General features: G+C 41.1%; 1 protein-coding gene across 2 annotated transcripts in view; it reads right to left on the bottom strand.

Moving 5' to 3' along the window:
* LOC126236987 (MFS-type transporter SLC18B1-like) overlaps positions 1-23,249 on the bottom strand; it is a 126,106-nt gene that overhangs the window by 22,934 nt on the left and 79,923 nt on the right. For both annotated transcript variants that reach the window (XM_049946711.1, XM_049946712.1), the window contains exons 2-4: positions 13,385-13,524; positions 4,767-4,862; positions 3,743-3,816 (exon numbers count right to left, since the gene is read on the bottom strand). In XM_049946711.1, coding sequence (XP_049802668.1) covers positions 3,743-3,816; positions 4,767-4,862; positions 13,385-13,501 — 287 coding nt within the window. In that variant the 5' untranslated portion in view covers positions 13,502-13,524. The remainder of the gene's footprint in view (positions 1-3,742; positions 3,817-4,766; positions 4,863-13,384; positions 13,525-23,249) is intronic.

The following is a 23,249-nucleotide window of genomic DNA, read 5'->3' as shown; positions in this document are numbered from 1 at the left end:
TTTTGCTTCATGCATGTCTTAGGTTAAAACTATTCCCAAAAGGAAACAGGGAAAGTAAAAAGTCAGAAAACTAACTTAGAAGCACACTGAAAGAGAAAACGAAAGAAGCTACCCAAAAGGGGACGATGTGCACTGACAGGAAAAGTAGGGGAAGGTATTAAAATAACATTGCAGAAGGCCTGGGCTGGCTGATCGCAAGAATAAAAATGGATGAGCCGGCCACTCTGCAACACATTAAAATCTTGAGCAGAGGGAGGGAGGGAGGGAAGAGCGGAGGGAGGGAGGGAAGAGCGGAGGGAGGGAGGGAAGAGCGGAGGGAGGGAGGGAAGAGCGGAGGGAGGGAGAGTTAGCCAAGTATGGCTGATGCAGAGCTGGCAAAGGACAATGGAATCCTTGTGAGTGGCTTGCATGGATGACCACTACACATTCATTGTCTCCTTAATAACACACAGATTACACTCCTGGAAATTGAAATAAGAACACCGTGAATTCATTGTCCCAGGAAGGGGAAACTTTATTGACACATTCCTGGGGTCAGATACATCACATGATCACACTGACAGAACCACAGGCACATAGACACAGGCAACAGAGCATGCACTATGTCGGCACTAGTACAGTGTATATCCACCTTTCGCAGCAATGCAGGCTGCTATTCTCCCATGGAGATGATCGTAGAGATGCTGGATGTAGTCCTGTGGAACGGCTTGCCATGCCATTTCCACCTGGCGCCTCAGTTGGACCAGCGTTCGTGCTGGACGTGCAGACCGCGTGAGACGACGCTTCATCCAGTCCCAAACATGCTCAATGGGGGACAGATCCGGAGATCTTGCTGGCCAGGGTAGTTGACTTACACCTTCTAGAGCACGTTGGGTGGCACGGGATACATGCGGACGTGCATTGTCCTGTTGGAACAGCAAGTTCCCTTGCCGGTCTAGGAATGGTAGAACGATGGGTTCGATGACGGTTTGGATGTACCGTGCACTATTCAGTGTCCCCTCGACGATCACCAGTGGTGTACGGCCAGTGTAGGAGATCGCCCCCCACACCATGATGCCGGGTGTTGGGCCTGTGTGCCTCGGTCGTATGCAGTCCTGATTGTGGCGCTCACCTGCATGGCGCCAAACACGCATACGACCATCATTGGCACCAAGGCAGAAGCGACTCTCATCGCTGGGGACGACACGTCTCCATTCGTCCCTCCATTCACACCTGTCGCGACACCACTGGAGGCGGGCTGCACGATGTTGGGGCGTGAGCGGAAGACGGCCTAACGGTGTGCGGGACCGTAGCCCAGCTTCTTGGAGACGGTTGCGAATGGTCCTCGCGGATACCCCAGGAGCAACAGTGTCCCTAATTTGCTGGGAAGTGGCGGTGCGGTCCCCTACGGCACTGCGTAGGATCCTACGGTCTTGGCGTGCATCCGTGCGTCGCTGCAGTCCGGTCCCAGGTCGACGGGCACGTACACCTTCCGCCGACCACTGGCGACAACATCGATGTACTGTGGAGACCTCACGCCCCACGTGTTGAGCAATTCGGCGGTACGTCCACCCGGCCTCCCGCATGCCCACTATACGCCCTCGCTCAAAGTCCGTCAACTGCACATACGGTTCACGTCCACGCTGTCGCGGCATGCTACCAGTGTTAAAGACTGCGATGGAGCTCCGTATGCCACGGCAAACTGGCTGACACTGACGGCGGCGGTGCACAAATGCTGCGCAGCTAGCGCCATTCGACGGCCAACACCGCGGTTCCTGGTGTGTCCGCTGTGCCGTGCGTGTGATCATTGCTTGTACAGCCCTCTCGCAGTGTCCGGAGCAAGTATGGTGGGTCTGACACACCGGTGTCAATGTGTTCTTTTTTCCATTTCCAGGAGTGTATTTGGTGTACTGAGGGTGCACCATTCAGTATCCCAGATCCCAAAAATTTTACGGCGTAAGACTGATTGTAGATCAGTCTCTGGCAGGCTGATCTCCAGAGTTGGTTTACCAGTAGCGTGTTTGGCCAGCCTGTCATTAAGTTAATAGCCTGGGATCCCAACATGTCCCGGGGTCCAAATGCAGGACACAATGTCCACCGTTTTCAAGAGCATAAAGTGCCTCCTGGATAGTCATTAGCAAAGGAAGCACTGGTGAAGAGCTTGAAGGCTGCTTAAGGGTGAAGGACTCGCATGTGCATGAGCAGATGTGCTCAAGAGCATGAAAGATGGCTACAAATTCTGCAATGAAAACACTGCAGCCATTCGGCAAGGAGCACTGTTCAATTTGTCCAGCAAGAGCATAAGTGAAGCCAGTGTGACCATTAATCCTTGAGTCATCAGTGTAGACTATTTCTGAGCCCTGAAACTCACCAAGAATAGAGAGCAAGTGCCATCGGAGGGCCTTGTGTAGAACTAAGCCTTTTGATGACTTTCCAGAAGAACAGCCTAGAGTTGCACATGTGATAATCACTATGGCTGAACACATGTAATGAGTAAAAGTTCCCTTGTAAACAGCAATATCAGACACCTTTTCCAATAAGGCTGGTGTTCACTAACAGCATGCCTTGAAATTTCCAAAGTCAAAGTGAAGATAATCATCAGTTGCTATATTAAACCAAGTTGCATTAAAGAGCTGCAAGTACCAGATATAGTAATTGTCATATTAAATGATAACCTGTGTAACTTATTTATGTCTGACAACACAAACAAAGTCAGCATAATTAATTATGCTCACTGAGAAGCTCCCTTGGAACTATTTATTTGCTTTGAAAAACGTGAACTGAGTGACATTGTTAAATTAAAATAAACCCTTTAAGATTTTAAAATTTTCTTTAGCTAGATGTGTGCTATTTCTCCCTGGAAGGTTCTTTTTCTTACTTTTAATGAATTTATGTACTTGAGGAAACAGGAACTAGACATTTTAAGTTGACATTTCTCTTCCTTTTTACAGCTTTTGTAGACTTTTGTGAGCATCAAAAGCAGCATTTGAGCAAAATTGCTATTTTAATCCAGAGAATTATTTTTTCCATGTAAAGTTGCATGAAATCCACAATTTACCAAGTAAATTAGTGACATCCATTACCAAGTGTAGAATTCAAATTTTAATGGATCTCATTAAATGTTCAGCACTCAATGCCAATTTTGTTATACTGCTCGCCTTAAAGAAAAACTATCCAGCCACGAGCATTCTCATACTTATCTCTGGCAAAAGAAGAAACACAATTTGCATTTATAATGCATAACTATTCACACAATGCCACCTAACAAAACAGTTTAAATCTCTTTTTGGAAAACTTATCTGCAACCAGTCATGCCTGATAGAACTCTGTATATACCTATAAAACAGGCAATCCATCTAGCCCATGGCACTTGGGAAGGAAGGAAGGAAGGAAGTGAAAAGTGTACACCAAATGTGTGATTCAGCCACCTCCTCATTCTTCTCTCATGGATAACTTAAGTGAATGAAGTAAATAATCTAAAACACTATGAAGGCTTCTAGGGCCAATGTTCATCTTAGTTAAAACTACCACACTGAGTGGCCATGGTTGATCTATGAAGCTATTCTGACATTTCATCTCCACTTATGGCAGACATTTTCAATTATAACTTCTGCAGATGGGACAAAACATCAGTATGTAGTTTACTAGACTGACAACTACCACTAATCCCAGAGGTTTTAACTAAAGAGGAATAGAAACTATAGTTTAACTGTAGAAACTGCAGTTCAAATTTATAGTTTGTATCTGTTAACAAAACTCTTACCCAAAAAGGATGGCACAGACAGCAGCAAGGCAAACTCCAGAATTTAGAAGTAGCTTAGCACCAACAGCATTCATCTGGGGAAAAAAGTTTAAACTGCCATGTATGTACTGTTTTAATGTGCTTACTATCAGCATTCAGTTCAAAGCTTTGCAGCTTAGAAAATATTATTTCACTCCAGTTTTATAGCCATATCTTAGTATGACAATTTTACAAGAAACAAAAGGAATTTAGTACCTTACTTAGAAGCAACATGCAGCTCATGCAAGTATTAGTATTTAAGCTCTTTTTACAGTAATAGTTAGGTCAAAGAAGCAAAGTAAAGTTAAATGGAGGAGCAGTAGTCAATATTTTGTTACTATTGTTTATAGATGTTGGCTGCAGTGAATGCTTCTGTTATGGTAGACCTTTACTTGCTTGTTACACATGCTGTAATGTTTTCCTTCAAGACTGCATTTACAGAAAACAGAGTGTTAGTGAATTATGAGTAAAGGTGAAACCATACAAACATGTTTTAGGTGGTCATCATACATCAGTGACAATGAATGAATAAGAGAATTTCAATGCAGAAATAAATATCTTCTCTCTCACACACACACACACACACACACACACACACACAGAGAGAGAGAGAGAGAGAGAGAGAGAGAGAGAGAGAGAGAGAGAGAGAGAGAGCTCTTTTTTCATCCTATTTCCATGTCCTGCAAGTGATTAGCTACAAACCAAGCATGCATTCTTCATATGATGCTAAATTAATTTTGCAATAATAATAACAATAATAATAAATGGCTCCAGGGAATCACAAAAGTTATTTCCAGCTCGTTTTTTAGTCTGTAGTCACTTTAATGAAGTAAAATAAGAACATTTACTGAGCTGCAAACACCAAAATAACATTAGTTCTCAAGGACACTTTAAAATCACAATATTTTAATTATGTGGGTAGATCTGAATCCATTTCATTAGTATTAACTGTCTAACATAAGGACAAGTTTATAACAAAAGTTATGATTAACAGGTTCATACTTACATATTTTCCTAATATTGGACTGCTAATGAATGAAACAAGTTCAAATATTCCAAATACCAGTCCATATTCTGATGCAGTAGATCCTTTGTTTTCTGCCTGTGGAGGGGAAATATAAAATAAATTTCACAAATATTCTTAGTATTTGCTACAGAAATACACCGTTATTATTATTTCCACCAAAATATTGTAGTTACTATCAACTGATTAAACACACTAATATGCACTGTCAGTATTCTTCAGTTGCTAGAGCAATGGTGTTTCAAACAAGAAGTGTTTACTCTTATTTTGCAAACAAATTTTACTTCTGTATTCAAACATACATGCATCATAGAATTGTTTTATCATCAGTTGCACACAAAGAAATAATTTATAATTATTAATTAGTTGAAGTTACTTACATTTGAGTTATTTTGATTCAGTTATCTAATAGCATCAATTTTAGATTAATGGAAACTTATTTGCACGAGTTATAAATAAGGATATTGCATATACCATACTCTAACAACATGACCATTTCAGCAAATTGAGCAGTAGGGAACAGTTACAGGCCAAACCATAACTTTCTTGAGCATCCTGTGCCCATTGTATTGCTGGTTTAGTAGGTGCATTCAGAGTATTTCTAGCATGGCTGGAGGCACACTAGTGAATCTTGAAGTTATTTTAATGATGTATACCAGCGTCAATCATGGCTCAACATGCCAGCTACCATTTCTTATGCTTCAACAATATTATGAAAAGGATGGATTCCTACTAATGAGTTGCAGGCAGGCAACAAAAAGACTGTTAAACATGCAGCTTTTGACCAAAAACTCATTGGGGAAAACAGAACACACACATTCACACAAGCAGGCACACCTCATGCATAACTCGTGCACACATGACCACTGCCTTCAGCTGCTGCAGCCAGAAAGCAATTGTCATGTTGAACAAAAGCAGCAATCTGGAGTGGGGGAGGGGCGAGGGGGAGGGATACCAGGGTACAGAAAAGGGGATAGAAAAGTGCTGTCTGGCGAAGCATGGAGAAATGAGATGGCAGCAGGACAAGGCTGCCAGGTGCACCATCTGGAGATTGCAGGAATGACTGGAGGTGAGGGGGAGGGAGGGAAATGGGGAGCTTTAAATGAGACAAGCAGAGATGGGGAAATGAATGGTGGCTGTGTTGAAGGAGAGTGGTACACAAAGAGTGAAGGGACATGAATTGGGAGGTGGTGATAGGACAGGGAGAATGGAAACTATTATATGGAGGCCATGGGGACACTAGGTTACCATAGGCTGAGGCCGAGATACTTTGGAGAGTGAAGCATGTGTTGGAAGGGTAATTCATCTGCACAGTTCAAAAAATCTGGTATTTGGGAAGAGGATACAATGGTCTGTTTCCTGGATTGTGAAGCAAACACTGAAATCAAGCACGTTATGTTCCACTGCACTTTGTGCCACAGAGTGGTGCACTTTCTTCTTGTCCACAGTTTGGTGGTAGCTATTCACCAACCTTTCAGTGGAAGAAAAGACAGCAATACAAAGCCTCAAGAACGATCCTGGCCTTGTCCTACCTGCATATAAATGTTCCACTAATGTTCTGAATCACTGTCACTAACTGGTGGAAGGCCTATGCCAATTATCAACTTCTAAACCTATTAATTCTGACTGAACCCATCTCCCAAGTCCAACATAACCTCCAATCCCTGTGTAACACCTTAGGCCCTTCCTAGAACCTCTCCCCTGTATCTGTTTCCCTCTTCATCCTTATGACACCACACACACATCTTCCTCCTTTATGTTCCCCAAAATCCATAAACCCAACAATCCTGGGCACCACATTGTGGCTGGTTATTGGGACACCACTGAAAGAACTTAAGCATTCACTGGCCCACACCTCCAACTAATTGCTCAAAATCTAGCCTCCAATGCTGAAGATACCAACCATTTCCTTCATCAACTCTCCACCATCCCCATCTCTCTACCTCCTGGGTCCCTACTCATCACTGTTGATGCTGCTTCCCTGTAGAAGAACATCCCTCATGACCATCTTGGCACTATTGGAAACTACCGCTGCCTACAGCCTTCAGACTCCAAACCTCCTACATCATTCACCTTACTAACTTTATCCTAACACACAACTACTACTCCTCTGAAGGGAATGTATGCCAACACATCTGTGGCACAGCAATGGGCACCTGCATGGCACCCTCTTAAGCCAACCTGGCTATGGGCTACCTTTAGGAAAGCTTCCTAGCCTTCCTAAGTCCAAATTCCTGGTCTGGTTAACGCTCATTGATATCTTCACAATCTGGATTCATGGCCAAGACATCCTATCCTCAAGCTTTCACAACCTCAACACCACCTCTCCCATACTCTCCACATGGTCCTGCTCAACCCAGCATGCCACCTTTCACACACTGTACACATTAAACCCATCAATAGCAGCTGTATTTTGACAGCTGCCTTCTCTTCCACATCAAAAAATGCCTTCCATACAGCCTGGCTACCTGGGGATGCTTTATCTGCAGTGATAAGAATTCAGTTGCCCAGTACACAGACAGTCTCCCAAAGGCCTTGACAGGCAGGCTGTATACTCCAGACCTAATCTGCAAACAGATTTACCATGCCATACCCCCACCCCAAATAACCAGCTAAAAAGAAGCCAATACCCCCTCCCATCCCCCCACCCCCGCCCCCGCCCCCACCCCCAGAACCAAAACAATTGAACCACATCCTTCATCAGGTATTATCTATCATCATGCCATGATATGAAGGGCATCCTACCCAAGATCCTCCCCAACCTTCCTAAAATAGTATTCCTTTGCCCAGCCATTCTCTGCAGACATTCTAGCCCATCCCTCTGCCACCCCCAACCTCTTACTGCCAGGATCGTATCTCTGTGCAAGACCTAGGTGGGAGACCTGCTCACTCCACCCATCCAGCACTTCCTATTCCAGTCTTGTCACAGGCTTATTGTTCCCCATAATAAGCCAGGCCATATGTGAATGCAGCCATGTCATACCATCTCTGCTGCCAAGTTTTGAAAACTTTTTTATAATAGTATGACAGCTGACCAGATTGGTCCTGTCCTTTCCTTTCCCACTTCCCGTTCCCCTCTTCCCTCTCCCACAGCATTTGACACTGCACCTGGAAGCCTTGTCCTTGCCTCGCAGAGGGTTCATAGACCCATTTTCATACTACCACTCTACCATTCCAATCTCTAATGGCGTGCAGGAGAAGGAACACCTAAATCTTTCCATTCAAGCTCTGATTTCTCTTATTTTATTATGATGATCATTTCTCCCTACCCTCTCCCCCCCCCCCCCTTCCTGTACTGCCCCTCTATGAACTGCTGCTTTTATTCAGTGTTAGAGTTTTATTCTGGCTGCAGGAGTCCGATAGAGTGGTCATGTGTGCAGGTTTTTGGAAGAAAGCTTTACCCACAAGCTCTCTCTTAAACAGTCTTTTCATGGTGCTTGTCCTCAAGTCAGAGGGTCATCCTTACAGGAGTCACAATTTATACCTTTTGTAACATCTTAGATATTCCATCCTGGACTTTCCACTGGTTGACTTTCATATGCTTTAAGTACTGATCAATACCACCAGTCTGACAATGTGGTTCTTATATTTTGCCTGGCCAAGAGTTTTTTTGACAAAATTGGACTGGTGACAGATTTGTCACATTAAAGCCATCTACCAGGTACTGTAGTCAACAGTAAATTGAAACCCTTATAACCTCTATTGTTAAAAAAATGTAGTGGAATTTTCCCTGAATTGTATGACAGTTGACAGCAGCATGTGCTTGGTTGGATGGATGAGTGATTAAAGGGATCAAATTACTTCTTCCTCTTTCCTTGAAGAAACAGGTCACATGAATGCCGATCAGAGAGCTTACTGCGCAGAATCCAAGGGAAGAAAACCTCAAGGTCTACAAAATGTCAACAAAGCTGAGATAAGAGACAAGAAGAAGGAAGGGAGACACAGGAAGAAAGCCAGGCAAGGTGCTCCATCGAGGGAGGAGCTGGAAGCCACAAAATCAGATTGCAATGAGGGGGCATGCATCCCCCAGCCCCCTCCACCTACCAGTGCTACACTACTCCGAAATTGGGTAGGAAAGACTAACAACAAGGACAGGACAAAAGAAGCACAAACATGCCAAAGATACAAAAGTCTAACAGATCACACGAGAGGGTAGAAGAAGAGTAAAAGAGCAGATAGAGTGAAGACCAGGCTGGACCAGACAGCTGCAGCTCAGTCTGGATACTGGCGGTAACAGTGTGTTCTGCCACCCCTCAGTGAGCCAATAAGGTGAAGTGGCCCTCCCTTAAAGAGAGTGGCAAAAGCCCTCCCCCTTCCCCTTTCATGAATAAAACATAAAACCAAGTAGCCACTGAGGTATGAACCCAGAACATACTGTTTGACAGGAAGTTCTGAATATTAAAAAAATTTGGAGTGGACCCTGGAGACCGCACTCACATAAGATAGCAAGGATGTGGTGTCTTAAGTCTTTTATAGGTCAAAGAAGTTGGCTATAATGTGTTTACTCTGGGCAAAAGCTGTTCAGATGCCAGATTCCTGGTAAACCAGATGATCAGTAGTGGAACAGGCTTGGTGAAAACCACCCTGGGAAGGAGCCAGAAGACCCCGAGACTCAAGGAGCCAACACAACCACTAGCTCACCATGCCTTTGAGCAACTTACAGAGAAGATTGGCGAGACTTACTGGGTGATGACTGTCCATCACTAGAGGCTGCTCACCTACTTTCAGCACTGTGACATTGATGCTTTCTCCTGATTGCAATGGGAACTTGCTCCAAATGCTTTGAGAGATGGGAAGGATATGATACTGAAAGTCCACTGGTAGACACCTGATCATTTGGTTGTGGATGCGGTCTGGCCCAAGGGCTATATCAGGGCAGTGGGCTAGGACACAAATTCCCACTCGCTGAATGGAGCATTAGACAACTCCAGTTGGTGTGCAGTAAAAGATAGTTGCTTTCACTACATCAGTTGTTTTTGAACACAAAAGGCAGGTTGATAATTTTCAGACACTGAGGCTTGAGCATTATACAGAGCAGAATGTTTGGCAACAGCATCTGGATTAGTGTAGACAGTGCTATTAGAGGTAATATCAGGTGCACGTGTTGGTATGTGGTACCCATACCCATAGAGATGTCTGATCACAGCCCAAACTTATGAAGGAGAGGAACATGGTCCAATGGTTGAAATGTACCATTCATAGCATTCTCATTTCTGTTTTATTAGGTGGCAGACCTGGGAACAGAGCTGCTGAAAGGCTATGTGTTATTCCATATGGGTGCTGTTTCCGACATTGGAGAGCCCACCTACTATCTCTAATGGTCTCTGCAATTTCTCAAGACAACAAAGTTGCTGTCTTCCATTGGGACAGGACCAAGGAAAAGGGATCACCAAATCAGCTGCCAAAAGAATAGCTGTAGTTTCATGCTGGACTGCCTCACTGATATCTCCATATGGCATGGAGCCAAGGGCAATAGCAGAGGTGAAAGTGCCCCAGTCAACACTGTTCAGAGCCCAACTGCACAGATGTCCGAGGGAATGCTGCTGAGGGAGGGATGGGAAGAATGGGAAATCATCTTTGCCACACAGGTCATTGTGGATCCTCCAGTGGATGGATGGGAGAAGCAAAGGGATGCAAATGGAAAGATCAATGGCTGAGAAAATTCTGTGCACCACACTGGAGAGTGTGGGAGTACCAGTACTCAAGAGGTAAAGGTCAAGTAATGCCAGTACATTTAAGTTTTTACTGTGACCAGTGATTGTTGTTCCACACCACCAAAGGTTATGTGCACCAAAATCATCCAAGATTAGGAAAGGTGGGGAAGCTGAGAAACCAATGCAAACAACATGTTCTGAGACACTTCACCATTGGGAGTGAAGTAAACATTGCAGGTGGTAATATCCTGAAATGCCCTTACTCATACAGCCACAGCCTCCAAAGGTGTGTGAAGAGGCACAAGTCAGTTTGGTGCATCCAGAAAATACGTGCAAAATCTGCCTGACACCGTCATAGGCAGCATGATTCTTATAATAACCCCTGCACCTGCTAAGGGCTGGAGTTGGCATTTCTGGAAACCAAGTCTCCTGAAGGGTAGTGAAGGGGGGCAAGGGAAGTGTTTAAAACATGTTGTAGCTAAGCCAACTGATGGAAGAAACTGGTACAATTTTACTGGAGAATAATGTTGACACACTGTGAGGCCATGAACAGACCAAGGAGGCATATTATTCGCTAGGGTTACCTGCTGCCACGGGTTGAGAGATTATGGCATCAATATAAGTATGTTCCAGGTTCTGTTGTGTGGTGTGAACCATGGCCTCAGGGGCCACTGGAATCTCCAAACGCAGGAGTGGAACAGGTGAGATCTGGTGGCATGGAGGCCACCAAAATGTCCTCTGAGGACTTTTCCTTGTCTTTCCTCTCCTCAGAGGATTTTGAGTATGGTGAGGTCTTCTCTGTATCAGTTTCAGGTAAGGACAATGATTACAAAGCCATGCAATTAACAACCTGTGGTTCCTTCAGCCACTCACTGGAGTCCAGTTGCAGACTGGCAGAAATCTTGGAAGGAAGTGCCCCAAGGGACCCCTGCCGGGCAAGAGATGGCAGAGTAAGTTTATTCATATCTGGCTGGGAGTGGGGACAAATGTCCCTGGTGGGTGGGAAGCCATCAATCCCAAAGCAGATGTGGGGGAAGCATCAAGAGGGGAGCCCTAAACCATCAGGGGGCAGGCAGGGTAGAGCGGTCCCAAGAGCCCACTGTAGTTGGTGTAACGGTTTGAAGTACTCTCACCAAAGGGGGCAATAAACTGTAGCATATGACACTGTTACACATGCTGGGTGCAGCTGCTTGCAGTACTTCTTGGCCTCTTGGTAACCAATTTGGTCCAGAGACTTTTATTCTTGTATTTTCTTCTCCCTCTGGAAAACAGCGCAATCTGGTGAGCAGGAAAAATGGTGCTTTTCAGTTTACACAGATGGGGGAAGGGGCCCAGGGAGCGCTTGCATGCAGAACTTCTCCACTATCTATAGATGGGGCTATCATTGCAACAACTTCGAACACTTTAAGCACTGCATGAGGAGGAGGGGACACACACAGTTTCACGTCGCATCAGAATACCATTGCTGACCTTTTCAAGCAATCAATCGCGCGCAAAGACAAAGGCACTGGTAGTGGTAGTGAGTCTATTGTCCATTTGCTCCCTATGTACACGCCTGAAAGTGTACACTGTGTCGCTCCAAGTGTGTGTGTAGCTCATCAGACTGTCAGAGCAGGTCTCCGTGGAAAATGATTGGGAAGTCACCAGTATATCACCCAGCTTGTTACAAGCAAGTAGTGCCTGTGACTAGGCAGGGGAAGGCATTTTGATTAAAACGGACCCACTCTTTAATTTGGAGATTGCTGCAATTTCCCCAAACTTGTCCTCTATAGTTTTTACAAAGACTAAAGGCTTTGTTGTCAAGAAGGTACCCTCATCTGTGCTTGTGCATACTAAATATTGATGGGGTATTTCTGCTTATTGCTTAGCCCTACTTGTCACTTAGCCCTACATTCCTCCCGTGGCATATCCAGGGAAGCAAACATTTTAGGGATGTATCTATCTGCATTGAAAGAGAACTATCCTTTCAGAGAGACAGCTGGAGCCATATGGCCACCAGTAAGATGTAATTTCTTCAGCTTTATTAGCTGCCCATCCCCCATGGTGTCACCTAGCCAGTAATTCATAGCTCAGAGTCCCCATGCCACAGTCAGTGGGCATTTACTCTGTAGCATATATGGGGAGTTTTCAACTAGAGCACCACCAGTGCAGTCCCTGTGTAGTCAGGGGGCTACCTACCACCATGCAGGTACTTTATGTCCCCTCCCCACAAAAGGGTGGCAACCATGCTGGGTTTAGGGTCTGTTACCTTATTAAAGGGAAGGGTGCAAAGATGGAGCACACACCCCCGTGGGCAGCCTTCCCTGCACAATCCACACTTCTAGAGAGTTTTGAAAATTGGTGGCAAGTCAAATCCAACAATGAGAATGGTGTGTTCATTTAATGAAGAATTGGAGATAATGCCCAGAGTGAAAATAGTCCCAATTATAAACCAGGTTAAAGCTAGGTCTGCACCAAGAAAACCATCTGCTGGGGAGGCAGAGGGGAGGGGGGGGGGGATAGTGCATGTATGAGCTTGCAGTGCAGAAAGGAAGTAATGCTGCAAAGGCTGGGGTTCTGTGGTAGCAATGCACATATTGGTAAAAAAGGTTGAGCCCCTTGCTGGGAGCAACTCATGAAAATACTGGTATGCATACATTATGATAGCATTTCCCATGCACAAGGCACCCTTTATCCACCTGTTGCCAAAGCTGATGCATCATGTTTAATATAAAGTTGATGGCTATTACAAGCCATGACAACATTCTTGTCAAATGATACTAACTATGCAATTTTTCATAGTGACAGGCACATACCAGCCACAGCTATCTCTTAACTGTTAACGACTTTATATCTGAGCTTGTTCTTACTCGTTTTCATGAAAAACTTGCTCAATAGCTATATTTGTTAGATATTCTTAGGTTAACACATTTTCTTGCAGGGAAAAAGAGTACACTGATTACTTACTTCAAGAGGATAGAAAGGTGCCTGCAGAGACACACAGATGGCACTAGTAAAGTGGACACACCCTATTGAAATCAGGGTGTACCACTGCCTCCTTGTGAAGCTCTCCCCCTGGGGCATGGTGATGTTTTATAGTTTTTCAGCTGAAATGAGAAGTATTTGCATTAGTGTTCATTTATGGTAGAACAGTTATTCATTAAATGCAAGTGCAGACTGGTGCAGAAACATTAACAAAATACATCAATGTAAACAGTCCAGTAACAAGAGCCTTAAAAATGCCTTCAAGTTTGCTGCCAGCTACAGTGATGACTAATAACTTGGAACATTGACTGAAAGACATTTCTATATTATGTGATACTGCCTGTCAGACATATTACCCCAGTTCAGCACTAACTGATATTGGAGCTGGCAAGGATGACATCACAGATTACATATTCATGCAATGCTTACATACTAAACACAAAGTTCTTGTGTTAAAATGTAAAACACATATAAACAGTGACAATTTTAAATTATTTACAGAAGTATGTTTTGTGAGTTGTGTAATAAATGCAGAATTTTTATACAATAATCATGGTGAGAAACTGTTCATAATTTATAGATTCTTTTTGAGCCAGCAATTTTCTGACTGATTTGAAATGGATAGCCATGAATTCCTCTCCTGTGCCAGCCTTTATGTTCCTGAGTGGCAGCTGCAAAATACCTTCCGAGTGATTTGCTGAATGTATTCAAATCATCTTCGTCCAGGAGCTTATTCACTGAGGTCTTAAAGATGTCCCATCATCCTCTCCCTTTTTCTTGCCAGTGTTTTCCATATACTCCATTTCTCACCAATACCACAAAGAATCAGCTCTTAAGCCCTATGTTTGATACAAGTAGACTTTCATGCCCTTTTGCCAGTACCAAGTCTGCTAATTGTGTCAACCTTGCTCTGTTCATGAAGGGTTATCTTGCTGCCTAGTTGGCAGAATTCCTTAACTTTATCTACGGCATGATCCCAGTGCTGATGTTAAGCTACTTGCTGCTCACTTCTGTTACTTCTCATTACTTTCATCTTTCTTTGATTTATTCACAGTCCATAATCAAAGTTCATTAGAGTGTTCATTCCATTACACAGATCCTGTAATTTTTCTTCCCTTTCACTTAAGATAGCAATGTCATCAGGAAATCTTAAAGACATCCATTCACTTTGAATTTTAATCACATGCTGAGCTTCCTTCTATTCCCATCATTGCTTCTGCCATATATAGATTGAAAAGTAGAAGAAGACTACATCCATGTCAAACTTTTTTTGATCAGAGCACTTTGTTCTTGGTCTTCCAGTCTAATTGTTGTCTCACGGTTCTTGTACAAGTTATATTTTACCTGTCTTTCACCATAGTTTACCCTTATTTTCCCTGTATTTCAGATGCCTTGCACCATTTTACATTGTTGAACACTTTTTCTAGGTCAATAAATCAAATGAAAATGTGTCAACTTTTCTTCAGGCTTGCTTACATTAACTGCAATATCAGAACTGCCTCTCTGGTGCTTAATTGGTATAGTGTCAGACTCCTCCCTACATATTTTAGTGGATGTGCTCGAATTTTTCGACTAACTTTCTAATGCTACTTAGCTGATTAATGATCCTGTAGGTGCCAATAGCAACAATTTGTAAACATGATACTTGAGTTCCTATGGTTACAAAGGATTACAAAAGTCTGGTGTATAGCAGATCATGATTACCATTTCTGGTGTTATGTGGATTCACATCACCTCTTATGGAACATATTTAGGTTTTATTTGGTGTTTATTACATCTAAACATAAGCTGACTTTAGCTGGTTCCTGTAACCAGAACTATTAACATGCATATGTATCACCAGTATTTGAATATGTTTTCTTTGTAATAGCTTTCTACAACAAGTTCATGTATAAAAAAGTGAAATATGATGAAATAAGAGAATTCTGGTGACTGCTTCCTGATACACAATTAAAAAACTGTTTTGTGCAAAATGCTACTACAGAGCTACTTTGTTTCTCTAGTCGCAAGAGACTTTTGTAACACTTGGTCCCAGAAGCTACATCATTTTCACATTGCTAGACAATATTAAAGAAAATTTATTTAGTTGCTATTTGCAATACATTTTCACACCACATATTACTTCTTGACGAAATAGCATGCAGAATAAATTTCAGAATGACCTGTGTTGGAATTTAGGGTTGGTTGCCAAGAGCTACTGACTGTAATTTTTATCCAAACAGGCTCATTTTCCTAAACTAGGCAATAACATTATAAAAGTTCAGAGCTCTGAGGATGGTGAAGATGTACAGAAAATAATGTCAGTAGAAAAGCCAATGGTCCTGAAATGATATTGAAAGACACTGTCACAATGATCAAAAATCCAGGTTTTCATTTCTAATCCTAATCCATGGCAACTTCTGTTTCTGGGGAGCAGGCCATGGTATAAGGTATATTCTGCATCTAAATTTGGTCTCCTACTGAGAGACATCTTCAGGGGTTGTGGAGATAGATGCATCTAGTTTATTCTCCAATGTAAACAGGCTCTTAACTGTCTTAAGTTATGACAGATGTTCACTAGGAAGCTGAGCAGGTCTGCACCTTAGAATGAAGTAATTACATTCCTATAACCTCTGGGAATGTCACCTGAAATAAGAGACAAAATGTTGGGCACGAAAGTATGCATTACACCATGACCTAATCCCCAGAAAATCTGTAACCAAAGTTGCACTTAATTTTTCAGATCATTTCAAGATAACTACATGGAAAAGCCGGGTCAAGTTTACACTGTGATTCCACTTGTTGGCTTCAACTCTGATTTAATTGTACTGTGATGCTCTGTACATTATCATGGAGGTGTGGTATTTGAAATGGACTGTTTTGTAGAGGTGGTGAATGTTTGTGTCTAATTTGATTTGTAGTAACACTTCAGATGTATAGGATCAGTCTTTGATGTGTGTGTGTAAGGCGTGAGTTTTGCCTTGGAGTTGTGTTTGAATATTTCAACTGACTGCAGTGTAGTTCAGTTTGGGAGTCTGGTGGTGGTTTTTCAGAGAGTATTTTTAATTGTGTTCATTATAGGCTATTTATTTGGTTTCTGTTCTTGAGCTGTGAGTTTTCATTTGCAGTTTGTAATTTTTTGGACAATTTTGTGTTTCATTTGTTTGTAGGTATGAATCCAGCCATAAAATTAAGCTCTAGGGTCCTTGATGCTGCTAGGTGAAGATGTGCCTACTATTAAGGCTAGTGTCCGGTGATGTTTGTCAACGTAACTGTTACATCACTGTTGTCTGATCTCTATTAAGTAGATTTGTACATTACAATAGCGTCAACAGGTTTCATTTGATAAACTAAAATTAAACGATCAGAAGAAAGCAGTCCAACAATATTTTCAAATGCTTGGGACAACTTGTGTTCAGCTGGGACAGGAAATATCATGTTCATATTTTTGTACATTAATGCATTTGTACTGCAGGTACAATGTAAAGTAATTTGTCAAAACTTTTAACACCAATTTGAAAATATTGAAAAAACTCTTTGGAAGTTGTCAGTTTACAAAACATTGTGTAAAACTTTCCACTTATTAACCAGCCACTCCAAAGGGTATATAGCCATTCTTATATGTCTCATGTTCAAAAATAATGACAATCTCTTCAAAATTGTTAATAAATGATGCTTTGATTTCAATGAAAATTTAGTGACTCATCCTTTGTGTGACTTTGATGATGTCATGTGACAGTGATGGAATCACTTCTGCAACAGCAACAAAAACCACCGATGCACACTAGCCCCTGATTTTTTGCAATTTCTTGGGCTTATTGCTGAATTCGAGAGGTGCCAGTAATGTGTGCAGCTAATTAAGCTAGCCACAGTTCATCCACCTCATACCACTGACCTTTATACAAACAGCATTCAGAAAGTTTTGCACAGTCATAATTTTTTGTTTTTGCAGGAGGAGAATGAAACTTTTTGTGAACATACTTAGAACATTTACCTATAAGTTGGCAAATAAAAGTATTTTCTTTTGTTTACAGGTGAGCCATAATGGACCGTGAAGTAGATGTCAGGTTGTGACAACAGTCGGTGATGGAATTCCTCTTCAAGACCAGCAGTGAATCTGCCACATCGATTCACAGCAAGTTGCTCCCTGTTTATGGGGAGAGCACAGTGGATCACAGCAGTATCGAGTGGGGGTTGCATAGGTTTAAAGAAGGTGATTTCTCTCTACTGGACAATCTACGATGTAGTAGACCATCGATGGCAGTGAGTGATGAGAATAAGGAGACCTTTGATCAAATCATCCAAAATGACAGATGTGCGACGATATGACAGCTTGCTGAAATGACTTGTCATTGGGTAGTGTGGTATCACTGGTACAGTCACTAGGGTACAGAAATATCTGTGCACATTGAGTGCCTAGATTATTGACAAGAGAAATGAAAACGATGAGGAAGAATGTGTGTGAAGGTCTCATGAAGACCTTTACTGAAGAGTGGAAACAGTGTTTCAACGGCATCAATATCCAGGATGAAACATGGTTGTTTTTGTACGAACCTGAGAGCAAAAGCCAATCCATGGAGTGGCATCACCTGGGTTCCCCTCTGAAAAAGAAACCAAGACTTTCACGAACAGCAGGCTGAAAGGTAAAGGCTGCCTCCTCCTGGGATCCTCCACAATTAACTGGGACCATTACTGTTTGTCACTGGACAAGTTGTGACATGACGTCAAGACCCACAGACCACAGCTTCAGGATCAGGGTCAGCTCATCAGACTACACCATGACATTGCCAAACCCCATTCAGCCCTTATGATGCAGGAGAAAAATCAGGAAAATGGGTTGGAAAATTTTCCTCATCCTCCCTTCAGTCCAGACTTGGCTCCATCTGATTTTTACCTCTTTGGTTGTCTGAAGGCTCACCTGCATGGTAAAACATTTGATAGTGAGAAAGAGCTTATTTCCTGTGTGAAGCGATGGTGTAAAAGTCAATCCCCAGAATTTTATCAAAGTGCATTTACATCATGGAAAGAACACTGCGCCAGATGCATTACATCTGATGGAGGCTTCATTGAGTAGGCTAAATGTAGAGCTAAGTGTTCCGAGTATGTTCTCAAAAAAATTCATTCTACTCCTGCGGAAAGGGCTAAATGGCTTTTGGTGGGAATGTCTGAGAAATAGGGTGAGGAGGGGTATACTATTATTTCAGATTGTTTTTCTTTGTGTAGGTATTTGGGTCATGAACTTGGGGGTGTTTAGAAAATGCCAAAGTGAAATTCCCTACGATGACTGGACATATTGCAACCGCAAGCTACTTTCAGTGCCTTTCTGAACTGCTTATAGGAGGATTGTATAATGTTAACAAAATATGTTTAAAAGTTGCATACTGAAAATGGAAGAAAACTACTGCATCATAGAATCAAACAATGGCTCATTCATGGTTTTTCATGATACTAAAGGATGAACTCTGGGGTAGGTCTGTAATGCAGACTGTGGCAGTAACTCTTCCTTGAACATATTTGGTGGAATATTTTCCTCTAAAACAGACACAAAGGTCATTCCATGTGAAATTTACCAACAAACTGAAGTTGAACATTAATGACTAAGAATTTTGTAATTTGTTTTCACAAAATAAGAAAATTAAAAATTCAAGATTTCTGGGGTTTTGTTTACTTTTTAATTTTTAAAGTTACCAAAATGGAGCAATTTGCACCACATTTTGAAGTGTTAAAATGGCAGTTCCTCAGAAAGTATTTGACATGCAGACTCGAAATGTGTCAATTTATTCAGTTTTTATGAGGTTTAAAAATATATCACTTAATACGAAGTTGATTTTCCAAAATCAAAATTTTTAACATTCTTAAAATTTCAAAATCTGAATTTTTCTTCTTTTGAAAGAAATGTTACTTATATATTATTTGTTAACATTTGTTCCAAATTTCATAATGGTATTACAGTGAGAACACAAAAATAATTTGTTTTTAGTGCACTTTGATTTGTGAACTACATCACAACTTTTGGGGGCAGTTTAAAAAATTTGATTTAAAATGAAATTGTATCCTAACTAAGACACTGTTTATGGTTTCAACATTGTAGTAAACAATACTATAAATAGAACCACCCAAATATGTGAGGGATCTTACATCTTTCATTTTGTATAACTTAATTTGGTTTATATTTGTAACACAATGGAAAATAAATACTACCAATACATAACAGTACACTAAGAACATTCGCTACTTCTGACAATGCACTTCAATATAGATCAACTGGTGAAATAAATTTAGCAAAGCACTGGAGGAGGAAAAAGAAAGGAGAGGTGGTTGCTGGAACACCCATGTGATGCACAAGCCAGGCAGATAGAGCAGCCATTATGAAATAGTGGTGGTGCCATTTTACACAGAATGCAGTAAATTTTGCTACAGTCTGATGAGTCCAGAACCTATAACTGTACTACATTACTAAGTTTGTAAAACGGTATTTAAAAAAGTAGTTAATTTTTTACTACTCATGTTTAATGTTTTAACGTAATTTGAGATAATCAATTTTACATTGTTAAATCTCTTATAGGTTCATTTCTTTGATGTTTGTGATTTAGCTTCACATTTACTTCTGAAGAAGTAACCTTTTTATCTTGAGTTTGTGGAAGTTGATCGTGGTTTGCATTTGTTGAACACCTGATTTCAATATGAGGATCCCCTGTGATAAAAAGAACTGTATCAGCTCAAAGAAATATTGTAAATATAAAAAAAGTACATGCAAAATTGGTAAAACCTTCTTTTAGGGAGAAACTGGTGACAATCTGAAAATGTGTAGATGTGATGATATACAAACAGAAATGACTGATCAGTTTAAAGAGAAATTTCACACTTCTAACAAAGGGGGAAAAAATTTTAGTGTTGACTCCACTACCCAAAAGTTGGCCATGTACTCAAAGAGAAAGTTTTGAGTAAGCAGCTACATGGCAAGATCAAAAACAGTGAAAGGAGGGGGAACAATCCTAAGCCTGGACAATCCTTGCCTGCCAGAATTGTTCTATTAGTGAATGAGTTTTATTGTAATGATGGTATTGGCAAGTGCCTGGCAAAGAGGATTTAATTTATGCATGCAAGTGCCTGGTAAGAGGATTACATTTCTACGAGGAGAGGTAGTGATGGTAAGCCAGTTCATATTCAAAAGGTTTCCTAAAATTAATCTACAGGAAGTGCACAACTTTTTCCAAATCAAATTACCATTTCTTCAAACTGAATTCAGACCAAAAAATTGTATTATAGATGGAGCACATTGGACACTATTTGTACAGCTCATCAAAATGTGAAACTAATGAGAGTTCATGTCACCTTGAGCAAAATCACCACACCAGAATATGGAAGCTCACTTCCCACATACAAACACTGCATATTGAAAATGATGTGCAGCCCATCAAATAACCAGCACTTCACAGATGAATATGAGTACTGTCCTGATGTAAACACTTTTAAATGTTCCTTAATATCTGCACTTTAAGAGAAAATCTATCTTTCAGACAGCAGATTACTGTTTATTACTGCTCTTTCCAGATTGTAACCAAATTAAGTCGAATTCACGGAATTAATTAATTAATTAATTTTATATATACAGCTAATACAGCTAAAAGACCATGACTGTTGCAAAAGAGCAACCTGTTTTTTATGTAAAAAGCAAACTTCACTAATGCAGAATGAAGCTATTCTTGCAGTACTTCATTTTTCCCCCTTCTTCCTCTGCAAGGTCACTCTTGAGTAGAATTTTAACAGGAGCAAGAGAAAGGAACACTGCACCCACTAATAAACAATCAAATGTGGGGGCATTAGATTTACTTGAATCTCTGCATGCTACTATTAACAGAATAGTGCTGACCTGATAGGCTTAATGATGATCCTATCTTTGTAATTAAAAAAAAGTATCCAAGAAATTTGCCTAAGATAGAATATCAATTCACTGAACTGAGCAGAACTTGTTAACTGCCTCTCAGTTTGGTATTTGAAAGTGATTGCCCCACAGAGGAAATGAAGTGTTCTCAGAGCTTAACAATAAAAATTATCCTGTTGGTATGTTTTGTGACCTTGCCAAAACCTTTGTCTCTATGGATCCCAGAATTGCACTTGGGAGCTATAAAGTTACAGCAGTGGTGGCATCGCAAATGCACAGACTCTTATTATTGAAACATGAATTGGTATGTCTCACAGACTCTCACAGGCATAAAACAGAACCCCAGAATGGGAGAACACATCATGCACCCTGCCACAAAGATAAGCAGTGGACATGCTTTTTTTAATTTGTATGTACAATCTTACAGATACTTTAAAGGACACCTAACAAATGTTTTCTCATAAGTGTACCAATTAAGGGTTCAAATTCAACTTTACCAGACATTTCAAACAGCTGAACAGGCCAGCCAGTGGTTCACCGCAAACATTTTAGGTCAACCTCAAGAAGACTTGTGCAATTTCAGACAGCTAACGACTTGTTAGCACAAGAATCTAGATGTGATTGGTACTACACAATGAATCACACTGCAAAACTCCTTTAGTTATCAGATGGGTAAGTTAAGATGGAGTTAACCTGTAATTAAATCTATCAAGCAGCTCAGCCTAACATTATTTGCCTACAGAAGCATTGTATTAACCTGAAGAATTTTGTTTTGCAAATTTTCACTCCTTGTTTTATGAGATCAGCTGCACTGCCTCAGAAGAAAAAGTAAATAAGAACTGTATACAACAGAAGTGAACTCAGTAAAAATATTGTATGAAGTAGAAAAGGAAACATTTTGCCGAAATCTTTTCAAGGTTCTTGGAATTGTCACTTTTTAAAATATTTATTACTTTATAGTCTTTGTAGTAGCAACATGAATTAGTTGCAGCTGAATTGTGATTTACAGAATCAAAGTACAAGACAAAAATAATTTACATGTAGACTGACTTCTTGTCTGAGAGTTCGGAATCAAGATACGTATGTGGTGCAGTAGTATTCGGAAAGCACCAGTATCATGAAGACAGAAACAAATTCTGAACCACCTCAAAGAAAATTTGAAACATGCCACCTCATTAGCCACTACAGTTAGATTGTGATACTGGGTTCCCCTAAATCCTTGGTTACGGTAACAATGATCTGCAGCATTGCCCAAGGTCTACGTTAAGTCGAAAGGTGATAATCTATGAGATGGTGAAACCAAATGTAAGTTAATCCCAAATGGAGGTTGTGGTAACAGACTGACCTATAGTGTTGTCTATAATGTTTATGTTCATGCAATATTTAAACATGCTTTGCTGTAGTTCACTTACATTTCATCAGGAAAACTGAAACTGCAATGTAAACTCAAAATGAGCATCAGAATGGGCAAGTTACTGACAATTACTTTGATGTATATGTTGTACACGTATTTCACAAATTGCAAAAAATACAAGGGTCTCCATTGTGTAGCTTCTGCCATAATTTATCTGGATATCCAAATTCAAGGAAATGTTCCATAAGTACACAATAAGTAGCAGTGATTAAGGTTGCAAGCAATAGTGTATTCTGAATCTTCAGTTTCTCCCAATGTACAAAATATTCAAGCACCTTATGTGTACACAAATACCCCTGGAAGCAATAGAGAAGTGTGATTCTACCCGTTTGCTTTGAACCAGAGTGTTATGATGGACACCCCTATTTCTGGCATATGCAGCATGGCAACCCAATGACATAGCCAGGAATTTGTACAAGGGACAGGGGGAGACCGATTTGTTAAAGAGGAGCTTAAAAGAACATGTTTTCAGTCTTAAAATTTCCATAGAGAGTGGTAAGCCATTGTATTAGACAATGCTATCCGAGTTTTCACCATGCAAGAAACATAATCTCATTACTTTGGAGTAC

Source organism: Schistocerca nitens, chromosome 2 (genome assembly GCF_023898315.1).
Source record: "Schistocerca nitens isolate TAMUIC-IGC-003100 chromosome 2, iqSchNite1.1, whole genome shotgun sequence".
Lineage (NCBI taxonomy): Eukaryota > Metazoa > Arthropoda > Insecta > Orthoptera > Acrididae > Schistocerca > Schistocerca nitens.
Note: the sequence above shows the minus strand (reverse complement) of the source record. Positions and strands in the feature narration are given on the sequence as shown.